This window comes from Haliotis rubra, unplaced genomic scaffold, assembly GCF_003918875.1.
Source record: "Haliotis rubra isolate DU_JTF1 unplaced genomic scaffold, ASM391887v1 Scf80, whole genome shotgun sequence".
Lineage (NCBI taxonomy): Eukaryota > Metazoa > Mollusca > Gastropoda > Lepetellida > Haliotidae > Haliotis > Haliotis rubra.
In genome coordinates, this window is record NW_025767524.1 from 1,618,941 (window position 1) to 1,631,664 (window position 12,724).

The 12,724-nt window shown below is 39.0% G+C and overlaps 1 protein-coding gene across 1 annotated transcript in view; it reads right to left on the minus strand.

Annotated features, from left to right (window-relative positions):
* LOC124261541 (uncharacterized protein PYUK71.03c-like) overlaps positions 1-12,724 on the minus strand; it is a 75,222-nt gene that overhangs the window by 49,575 nt on the left and 12,923 nt on the right. Inside the window, exon 2 of the mRNA XM_046695855.1 lies at positions 6,950-7,035. Coding sequence (XP_046551811.1) covers positions 6,950-7,035 — 86 coding nt within the window. The remainder of the gene's footprint in view (positions 1-6,949; positions 7,036-12,724) is intronic.

Sequence of the window (12,724 nt, forward strand, 5' to 3'; positions counted from 1 at the left end):
TGCACCATATTGGGACCTTCTCAAAGCTCATGGCAACATCTTTATCAGCCTAGTCATCCACTGCATTAATATGTACTGTAGCAGCACCATGTTGGGACCTAGTCAGAGCTGATGGCATCACAGTCATCTTCATCATCATCATCATCATCATCATCATCATCATCATCATCATCATCATCATCATCATCATCATCATCACCATCATCCACTGCATTAATATGTACTGTAAAATGTAAAAGCACCATGTTGGGACCTAGTCAGAGCTGATGGCATCACAGTCATCATCATCATCAACTCGTTGTCATCGTCGTCGTCATCATCATCGTCGTCGTCGTCGTCCACTACATAAGTATGAACTGTAGCAGCACCACCTTGGAACAAACTAAGAGCTTATGGCAACATTGCACCCTTCTTAATTGTTCACTAAGGTGCCATGAATATTCTATATGTTACAGTTAACTCCATGCAGTCATGTTGGAGAAGTGTGTTTCGAGTTAGTTGCCTGAAAATGCCATACATAAAATCAGAAAAATACCAATCTAATCATAATATTACAGACAAAAACTGACACAAACATTACACACTATTTTGAGTGGGATTTGTTCTGACAAACCAGCTTGGCAGAGATCCAGCATCATACTATCCAAGGCAGAATTCCATCTTGGTCTATTATCACACACCACTCATTGAATTAATGATCTAATCAACTTTGTTGGTGGTCATCTTCAACGGAGCAACCATTACTAATGATAAGATCCCAAAAGGAAACATCTGGCACGACTATAATCCAACTATAATCAAACCACTCGAGTATAGGTTTATGCAGCTGGTAGCAATATTCCAGCAATATTAAGACTGGGGACAATATAAATGGTCTTCACATGATACCAATATGGAATTTAACTGGATATTCAGCATGAAGAGAGAATGCCTTCACAACTACTCTATGCAAAAACCACCAAACAACTAATAACATTGTTTACTCTAAGTATGCTCCAGCTGCAGTCTGTCATACATACCCTGGTGTCCCCCGCCTTGATATTGCTGGAATATTGCTAAAAGCGGCGTAAAACCAAACTCAGTCAGTCAGTCTGTCATACATACCCTGAAACAATTATAGCCAAGGCAGCCCATGCAAGTCTACCTTACCACAGTTTCAGGAAAATGAAGAAAGTCTCTGGGCTCCTTCTTATTCTCTTGTATATAATTTAGGAACTGTTTTATTCAGTAAAATATGTTCACTTCAGAGACTAGATGTTAGTCTAACTCAAGTTGCTGACATGCTGAGATATGTCACTGCTACTCGTGATTAGCACTTGTCTTGATTCCATAAATCCTAATTTTCTTTATAAACTATGCAAAACATTTGAACATTCCTTTTCCATTAACTATGTGATCATTCGTTGAACAATATAGTTATTTAACCAACATGTCTTTACCAAACATTGCATGGAAACCATTTTAAAGATCTTTAAAAATGACATTTTGGAGGAAGGGACCAAATATAACTGTTCGACAAGCAGCAAAATACCACCTTCATCACGACAGGATTTACAACTTAAATATGTTTATGCATCAACATGTGTCCACACCTTGCAGAAATCTGCTGAGCTATGTGGATTGACGCAGCATGCACACTGGGTTGTTTACATTTAAAATGTACATTGAAGTAAATAACAAAAATCTGTCTGAAAATAATATAGCAATTAGTTGAAAATGAGTGCAAATAGTTGTCATCCCTACAGTACAGAAGGAGCATGGTAAGATTGAGATGGGAATCAGTAGACTCAACTGATTAGACAGCAGGGCAATGTGATCAAGTACATGATGCTACCCAGATGGCTTGGGGTGTTATTTTTCTATTTTGAACTACGAAAGCTCTAGAGCCCAACACAAAATTAATTCGGTCTAATTATGTCCTGATACAGGTGGCCCTGTGGCCATGTTGCTAATCTGTCAGACGTTCATGAAAGCCAGACTGAAGCCAGACAGGCAAATGGTGCACACACTGACATCAAACCTCACCTTAACCATTGGAATAACATAATGCAACATTAACAGCCATGTATGAGGCCACTAAACCTGGTATTATATTTTTTGTTGGCTACAGATTAGACTGACACTAGAGTCAATGTTCTCATAAATCTGCTAGCGCTGCATTGGCCTGAAGTGACACCCTTGAGGTTTACGACAGGGACAGTATGATCTCTACTAACTTTAACAAAAGGTTCAAATGATAATTGTGAACTTAAAACAGGTTCAGCGAGATTTACTTACCAACTCTTATTAATGTGTCAATTTTATTGATCATATACATATAATTTTTAATTTTTGTATACATTTTCCAGAGAAATATCCCTATAAATTATCCACCTTCAGAAATTAACACTTCAGGCAAGTTATATGTTGCTGATTGTGATCCAGCAACAAAATAGGACCAAATAACACAAAGACAGACAAAGAAAGATGACTGTACATCCCTAACAACTTGTCATGGTTGATGATGACTTTCAAGGGGCTCCAGGTTATATTACGTCCCAGTGAGCCCTTGCTGGTTATAAAAGGGGATCATAAAGATTCGGACCTGGTCAGCTGCACGTTATCATGCTAATTGCTACTCACAATATCATAGATATGGCTTAATTATTTGCAGGATGCAATCAAGTGGCTAGAATATTGCAGTGGAACATTAACCACTGGAAACTAACTAGAGGTTTTCTCATTTATGTAAACTGAATAATTGTAAATGTGTATATTAGAAGCAATAACACTGGAAAGTGTCAATAATAACTAAGGTAAACATACATTTGAGGCAATATGTCCACATCATTACATTTCAACCTGTGTCCAGTTATATTCATATGCAGTACTTACTACTCAAAACTTCCTGAGGGCCAAACTTCTTGTAGTAAAGATACAGTTGTAATTTGTAGGGATATCACAATGATGAGTTGACATTGCCGTTATCAACTGTTTATCCATGAAATTACTAGTATACCATTAATTAACCCGTTAAGATTCGTGTTAGAATTGGTCTTCAGCAACCCATGCTTGTCTTAAGGAGCAACTATAGGGGTCAGGCTTGCTGACTTGGTTGACATATGTCAATGTATCCCAGTTGCATTGATCGATGCTCATGCTATTGATCACTGGACTGTCTGGTCCAGACTCAATAATTACAGACCACCACCATATAGTTGGAATATTGCTGAGTGTGGTGTTAAAGAACAAAGAGGCAAATCATTAACTGATTGATGTCAGTACTAGTATCTACAGACTTTACAATTCATATCTCTTGAAATGTTTATCAATACTTCCCTATTTTAGCAATGAGCATAAGAGTTTGGGAAACATGAAAATACCAACTTCTTTAACCAATAGAGAAGTTGTTATTTGTAAAAGTTCCATGTTTTCAAATCAGACTGTACACCCACACAAACCTGATCTCGGGCATCATATTGTGTGGTTTGCTGCTTGTGGCTACATAGTGTCGGCTACACAGGTCATGTTTCTATAGCCTATTCAATATCTCTATCTATCCCCAACAGTGTCACTACGGTACTCACAAGCCTCACTGCCTCTAATCTGGAGGGTCATTGAATATAGTTGTGCGACAGGATACTTAATGGTTACCTTTCGTCAAAGATGGGACTCCTTGGGCATAAAGTTACTCGCCAAGTGCCCTGTGGGTTTAAGTTGATAACTGCTATATATCACGGAAGTTCATACAATTAATTTGATATGAAAAGGTGCGATCATCATTTTGGATATACCATCAGTAGAAGTTCTCAACTTTTGACCATGATCATTTAACAGTAAATTCCATAAGAATCATCTCGAAGTACACATTGAGCAGGGGTTCTTGTAATCTACACACTAAAGCTGAAGCAGTATCAAGAACATCATGCCAAGATGGAATTATGTCTACAAATCTGGCACACAGGGGTATAACTGGGTCTTAAGATGGCTCTGATAGGTACTTGAGTATTTCAGTTGGACCAGATTTAGATAACCTTGAGGGCAATGTCAGGGACTCAAGTACCCAGGCAGGGGAGGTAACTCTCATCTTCTCCTCTCACGCAAATCCTGACATGGAAAAATGATGTCACAGGTTTCTGGATGTACTTTTTATGATGCTGAGGCAGAAAGACAAAATGTTGAAATTGGGAACCTCAGTCCTGATCAGGTATTGTGACTTGAGTTCTATTTTTTCTACCCTTCACAGCTCTATTCTGGCTTGAGACAAACAAGTAGCTTATATAAAGAGCAGCTTCCTATTCCTTCAGAGTACAATGACACACGAAACACCAAATGACAAAACCAGACCACCACATCATGGGATCAAAGCTGTCTTGGAACCTCAATGTGGTAGTCTCCAGACTAACTATTTCTTATTGCTACAAGTGATCAATTTTTTTAGTTCAGAGGAATATACTAAACAATACTTCGAAACATATATCAAGAGCCGTCTAAAAATGATTATTCATGAACATGTGTTCTTTAGGAACATGTACAAAATTATTTCTTAATGTATAAAATACCAAGATATCAGCATTTACAAAAAAGGGGGAATCTATTTATATATGATATGTAAAAACCATAAACAAGAAACATATATTGATTGGAACCCTGTCACGAAATAGGTTGAATACAAGTAGTACATACTGCCAAGTGTATGATAAACACATTGCCTCTAAAGTGGACTTTATATTTATCTCTAACTTAGCAGTGGACGTATTCAAGTGGAGAAATATTTCATAGTTGAAAGTGAGCAGCCTTAATACTGACAACCGAGATTAAGTTGTATGTGAAATGCAGATATGATTGCAGGGTCTTTAACTGACGATATCGGTTATCATAATATAGGTGTAGACCTGTGAAGTTACTTGATAAAACTCTTCCTTCCAACAACAAACCAAGTAATGTCAACAAAACAATTGGAGACAACTGAATTTTTGCATCTACTTAATGAATACAGGTCAACTTCATGTTATTTATTGTTGAGCCAGTACAAACACTGCCAGTGGTTCAACAGCACTGCTCAAAGTCAACATCTGATAAAGACCTTTATGATATTCTCAAAAAAATTCTTTTCAAACTACAATTCCCATAAAAGGAAAGGAAAGAAAAGAAAAATTTATCACTGAGAAATGATCAGAGAATGGATGAGGTGAGGTGAGGTGAAATGGGGTTTTACGTCGTACTTAAGAATATTTCGCTCATATGACGATGTGCATGCATGTGTATGTGTGGCTGCTTGGACTATCCCAGACTTAAGCCCGTTTTATAGTGCTAGCTTACTGAGATACCATGCCGCAGTTAAGCATGAATACCCCACTCAGACACATTATACTGACTCCAAGCTGACCAGTCCTTGTTATGCCTATTAATGTAAAGCACCAGGCAGGGACCAACAAGTACCATATTTTAACATCTTTTGGTATGAGGCTGCCAGGGATCGAACCGCAAGCTTCCGCTCTCCGGGCAGACACTCTATCCACTATACCACGGAGGCGGTCAGAGAATTGATGAAAAAAGACATGATACGTGGATGCTGCTGCTGACAGAATATTGTTTTGGCCACTGCTCCAAGAAATATGATTTTTCACTTCCCTAAAAGAGGGAAAACACATTTATTCAAAACATCCAGTTAGTCAAATGAACAACTGTATTTTCCGAAATAACCTGAGACAAATATATTTGTCCACAATATTTTTCTGAAAACATTTCTCTAAAATTATCCAAGATTCTTCCAGCCCTACCCATCCCTAAGATATCAAAATATAACCTAACTCTAATGTTCAATGATATGAATCCCTTGAAAAAGAACTCCAGGACCATTTTAAAAATGTTTTGCTCTCCCACCTCTACCAGTCACTGTGACACAGACATTTATTATCAGTACCACCATGCATCTGGAGATAACTCTTCAAGTGGTCTTGCCACCTCCAGCAACAGCAAGTGTCAGATGTGGAGAATCTCTGAGGAGGCTGCCTTCAGCCATCTCCTACAAGATGTTTACTGCTATCAACAGGTACTGCATTCATTTTTGGGTGATTACAGAAAAAAATTGTTCACATGATGACAACTTGTGCTGAACTGATTGTTTATTCTCATTAACATGTTTACACTGTGGAATTAATAAACATAAAGTGCTAAAAATGTGTAGCAAGTAAGTGAGTGACAAGTTGTAGCTATATAATTCATATCACTTCGGATCCGGTCTATTTTAATGGGCTCTTGATACACCCGTGAGATCCATATCAAATTGTCTCTTCAAACACCATATTCACCAGAAAAAGCATCCTAGGAATACAGAAAAAAGACAAGGGTTTGTTTATCGACACCATACGCAATTCTCTGTTTTCAGAGTTTGAGTGGTAGTGAACAATATGTACAAACTTAGTTCAAACATGGATGAAAGTAAAGGTTTTCCTTATTAGCTGCCAGGCAGTTATATGCCACTTTTTTGCAGATACATTCTGTGAAAAAAGATCGGTAGGGACTGTCATGAAATGTCTCAGGATATTTGAGCAGAGCGCATAATACAGTGAATACTGTGCTACTAAAAGAGTAAGTCCTATTCTTTTGTATTACTTCAGTTAATCTAGTTAATGACAAACTAACTATAGCAGGATGTAAGAATCAGGTATTCTCTTACTTCTATTGAAGAATATATGTAATAAGAAGGCGCTAGCTGAATCTCTTCAATTTCAGACTGAATTGAAAAAATCTTGATTTCCAAAGAAGTGCCTGGGATTCTGTGGATATTAATGGATTATACATGAGAAATTGGATATGCAGCTTTGTAGCTCTAAGTAACTAAAACCTGTGCATTTTCACTACATACTGCAAATGTAGACCAAGTAGGTTATATGTATGCATGCATGCATCCTCTGTAACACATGTTCTAGTACAACGTTGTACAAGCTGGGAGTCTTCTACTCACCTAGAAATGAAGGTTTGATGGCCAGCAGTCGGTCATCCAACCTCTTCTTGACTAAATCTTCTATTGTCGAGGAGCTGAACACCCACCTGAAATTTATCAATTGAGAGAAATACAGCCTGATGTTTGTATAAAATATAAAGTGGATTAACACAACACAGGGACCATTATACCTGCAAACATATTAATACGTCTTCCTATATAACGTTTCAAGGAAAGTGGTGGTAGGTGGGCGTGTAAGAATATATGAATGATCCTTCAGACTGAATAAGCTCTTCTTCAAACTCCAAGAAATATATCACCCCCAATAACATTGACCTTTACATACATAAGAGGTCAACAATGCCACTGTCTGCTTTGCATTAATGTCATAACAAAGATATGCATTGAGAAGAAAAATGAAATATAATTAACCACCCACATTTGAGATGAATAAGCTGTAAGATGAAAGCAGGAATTTCAAGTGTATAATGGGTGGCCAAACAATTCTTTGTCTCTTACAGTTGCTATAGTAGAACATATGAGTTCATGTGTAAATGAACTGTCTCACACAAATAATCCATGCCCAAAACTCACAAAACAATAAAATTAGTCTTATTTAACCCAGGATAAATATTTACCTTGGTACATAAATATACATACTTTCTTAGAGGACCCAGTGTCAAGGATAGGGAGTGGAAGGCTCACACGGTTACTGGGGATGTATTTCAGTCCTGGCACCCTATCACACAGTGTTTGTAGCATTACGTCATTCATAAGCCAATGATATAGTATAGAGTTACGATAGGTCGTAACATTACAAACGTTGTGGATCAGGACCCAGGTCATCAAGAATAGCACAAAAAAATTCACTTCTGTATGAGAATCAAACCTGATGTTTGGTATACTGACCAATACAAGCCCAACCATCTTAGACTCAATGTCATAGATACAAGACAAATTACCTCCACCCTGTCTATAATTACCCGTCAGAAACTACTAAAATTCAGGAAGGATATTTCTTCCACAGATGCAACTCATTTCACCATTTTACTGACTAGTGAGAATAGAAATTTATTTCATAACCTGCACCTATGAAAACAAATCTGAAACTGTGTGCTGAGTCTTCACACCAACAAAATATTCCACCATATTATTTATGATCCCGTACATTTTTGCACAGTATATATTTGGAGAGAAGCACGAAGCATGTGTCTGTGTTCCATGGTGTCAATGATAGATTGATTGTTGAGTGTTTGACGCTGCACTCGGCAATATTCCACCTGCATGACAGCAGTCTGTAAATAATCATGTCTGAGTCACGCAGTGGAGTAATCGACATCATGAACATTGATTGATCCGTGCAGATGGGATACCGTGACATGCTATCAAGTCCACAAGTCTGACTCTTTCAACAAGCAATGGTTGCTGGGGACCTGTTGATTCCATCAGAATTGTTGAACCAATATGTATATCATGGTACACGTATAACATTTTATCAAAGCTTTTCTAATATATCACTTGCAGTGGATCTATAATTTTATTATATACCCATGTAAACTTAAGATAGTAATGCAGGGGTGCAATACGGATGACGTGGTCAAATTCCGTATTGCACCCCAGATTCCGTATTGAACCCCTGCCGGTTCTACTGATTTGTTTTATTAAGTAACAGATTAATGCAAGATAAGAGGGTATATAATAAATATAGACCGTCATACTAGTGCATCTTCTCGCTCAATACAAAACATCCAAATGCACTAATATGATGTTCTATATATATATATATATGAAAACTTGAATAAATATTCCACCATGTCACCCCACATCAGTACAATGTGTGAAACCCATTTCTGGTGACCCCTGCCATGATATTAGGAATGGTGTCTTTATGGATTCCGCCATGATATTGCTGGAATATTGCTAAAAGCATTGTAAAACAATAGTCACTCACTCATGCTACAATGACATGTACAGGTTTTCATGCAAAGAAGAAGTGAAGTGAACACTAACCCAGTTATGTCACTGTGACCTGTAAATTACCATGTGTAAATCAGACATACCCCTGACAAAAAGCATGAGCAGCCACTAAGCCATTGGTCTTCAATGACAAGTTCAAACAATCATGGAGTACCAAGGACCCAATTTAGACTGCTCTTCAGACAAGCAGAAAGTACCAAGGACCCATTTTAGGCTGCTCTTCAGACAATCATTGAGTACCAAGGATCCATTTTAGGGTGCTCTTTAGACAATCATTGAGTACCAAGGATCCATTTTAGGGTGCTCTTCAGACAATCATTGAGTACCAAGGATCCTTTTTAGGGTGCTCTTTAGACCATCATTGAGTACCAAGGACCCCTTTTAGGGTGCTCTTCAGACAATCATTGAGTACCAAGGATCCATTTTAGGGTGCTCTTTAGACAATCATTGAGTACCAAGGATCCATTTTAGGGTGCTCTTTAGACAATCATTGAGTACCAAGGACCCATTTTAGCCTGCTCTTCAGACAAGCCAGAGATTACTAAGGACCCATTTTAAGAGCTTTTCAGACGAGCAGAAAGTACCAAGGACCCATTTTAGGCTGCTCTTCAGACAAGCATGGGGAACCAAAGACCCATTTTAGGGTGCTCTTCAGACAATCATGGAGTACCAAGGATCCATTTTAGGCTGCTCTTTAGACGATCATTGAATACCAAGGACCCATTTTAGGGTGCTCTTCAGACAATCATGGAATACCAAGGACCCATTTTAGGCTGCTCTTCAGACAATCATTGAATACCAAGGACCCATTTTAGGCTGCTCTTTAGACAAGCGAGAGAGTACTAAAGACCCATTTAGGGTGCTCTTCGGACAGGCCAGGAGTCCCATGTAATTTATTCTCATGGGTCTGTGATAGGGGTGGGTATTGCAGAGAATTTTCATATTGCGATATATTGCGATGCAGAAGCATATATTGTGATATGTATTGCAATATATTGCAAGGATTATTTTTTTAACAAAAACTACTATAATCGAGTTAATGCTTGATTCTAAAGCAAAAACACAACAAAATCACTATGATTGATTAACCTTTTATAAAAACTTTTAATCATGACAAAATAAAAATGTAAGTAACATTTGGCACTAATGAAACAGGGGAAAGAACAATTAAAAAAACGGAAATATCCGAAGTTTTCAGAATGCATGTCAAAATACCGGTTTTCGATCAGCATATCGCAATACATATCGTTTTCATGTCTGAACCGGTAAATACTGGTAAACCGGTTATATTGCGCAGCCCTAGTCTGTGAGACAGACCATTACAATGTTTTCAGTGTATCTTAATGCAAACTATGGAGGCCAGTGTTGGTGACCACAGCAGTCAATAAACTACCACACAGTACCAGTAGGGCTTTATCACTTTCTAACACAAGGAAAAATACTGAAACACACTTCAGTGTGTTCAACTGCACATCCAGACTGACACACCTTTGTGTTGAGACTGAGTGGGAAGCACAGCTAACTCAAACACTTGAAACCTGTTGGGGAACCTATCCAACAACACACCTGTAGTCAATAATACTCCTCACTCCAGGGAATCCCGTCTTGTTCAACCTTCACAGTGTTCAACTGCATACACCACTGCAACATGTTCCATTTACACTTCCTACTGTTTGTGATGTTTATGCCATTATACCCTTTATACCAAGGTGATAAATATACATAATATACAATACTTGCAGTCCCAGACACCAAGCACCAAGGCCTGTGCCACAGATAAGAGAGTGACTGTAAATCTATCATTGTATCAAGCTGTAGGAGGCCCATTTTCATGATAAACCAGAATAAACACTGTATATTTAACAGGTCGTGGTTATGCATTTACTATTAATGTGATCAGAGTTGACATTAAATATTTATCTCCATGAATACTTAACACTAGATCAAAGATAAGACGCCTTACTGAGGGTAAATGGATTCGTCCCGAAAATCAATCATCCATGGCATTCAGTTACCTTCAGTTCTAGGTTTCATTCAAACTTGAGAATACTTGAGACTATTTCGTTCATATGATGACGTGCATGCGTGTGTATGTGTGGCTGCTTGTACCGGTACTAGCCCAGACTTAAGCTGGTTTTATAGTGCTAACTGAGATACCATGCCGCAGTTAAGCATGAATACCTCACTCAGACACATTATACTGACTGCAAGCCGACCAGTCCTTGTTCTACCCTTTATGCCAAGTGCCAGACAAGGACCAACAAGTACCATATTTTAACGTCTTTTGGTATGACGCGGCCGGGATCGAAACTACACCATGGAGGCGGTCCCATTCAAACTGGAACATCATATCCTTAAGCTTTATTTTCAGTAACTAAAATTGACATAGAGATGATCTTTGAATTATACTTAAAAAATAACTGATCATATTCATTTATTGAAAACAGAAAAAAAATATGATGAAGTTGTCAGAGGACTATGGTTTAGCAGATTGATCATCCTCTATCTGTGTATATAAAAAACTGACCAGGGTATATTGATGTTGCTTTTAATTTAATGAAAAAAGACACTTTTCAAAGTCTTTGTACCTTCCTATCCACTGCACATCACAAAATAAGAAGGAAAATAACTCACTTCAACAAAAAGAAAGTTTCGACATCAGTGAGCCGGGTGACTTCATGGTTGATTGCCGACACCACCTTGGGTAACTCGACCCATTCAGGTCGAATCGTTTTCCCGGGTTACCATCTCTCCTCGCATACTGATGGGTGGTCGACAATCAGCTTCAGCCAAAGTCCTATTAAATCTCTCTCAACTATGGCAGCTGCGCATGGGCTCGACGCCGTGCCACATGCTCTCCTGACCTTTGCTTATGCGTGTTTGGCTAGCAGTTGTGACACGGCAATTCCATGAACTCCCGCCCGCAGGTCAACTTGCAGCTCTGTTGGCCACGTCAGCGGACTGCGTTTGTATAGCGTTCGAATCCTCTGGCTACCTGGGCGAATCTTTCGTCAAGGGTTCGGCTTCCCTTGTAGCGACTGGCCACATCCACGACTGTTAAGGCATACTTGTACCTCTTGTGCGTGGGTAGAAGAACATATAGGTCTGCCTGGTGAACGCTATTAGGTATGTTAATACCGGGCCTCCTTCTAGGCAACGTGAGCGTGGTGCCGTATCTCGATCTGCCACAGGGCTTGTTTTTCAAGCCACGCTTTGGTCTCCTCCCGAGGTACTCAAAGGCCATTTTAGCTAGCTTATCTACAGCACTAGCTCCTTTCCAGTACCCACGGGCTGTAGTAAATAGCCTCAAACTTTCTGGTTTCATTGACATGTCTTGGTTCTAATTTTCATGCGCCCACATCGTGTTTTATCCCATCAATGGCGCTATCCAACGTTTGTTAGTCCATAAGCGACAGGACGCGTCTTGTTTATAGTCGATCCGTATATCTTATGCCCATCACTTCTAGTGTGTTCATTTTGCCTAAAGGTATGCGGGTCTTGAACAGGGCTTCCTTGAATCTGGCGTGTTTGATGTGTTGTTTCACCACATACTTTTTAACACCCCTTAGCCTTCCGGATTTCACTCATTGTCGGCCTTCAGTATGGAGTACATCTTAGGCCTCAACCCTATGTACTTTTCGGCTATGGGCGCCAGCACACTCATCCTTCATCTTACCCTAGGACCTTTTTGTTACGTTACCGTGTATGGCATGGGCCTTAGGGTAATCGCTGGTGTCGCTACAGGTTCAGTTTTTGTATTTCGCGTTACCGTCTCGGTTCCGAATCTCCATCTTGAGGAATCCGTGTCAGTGGTACAGC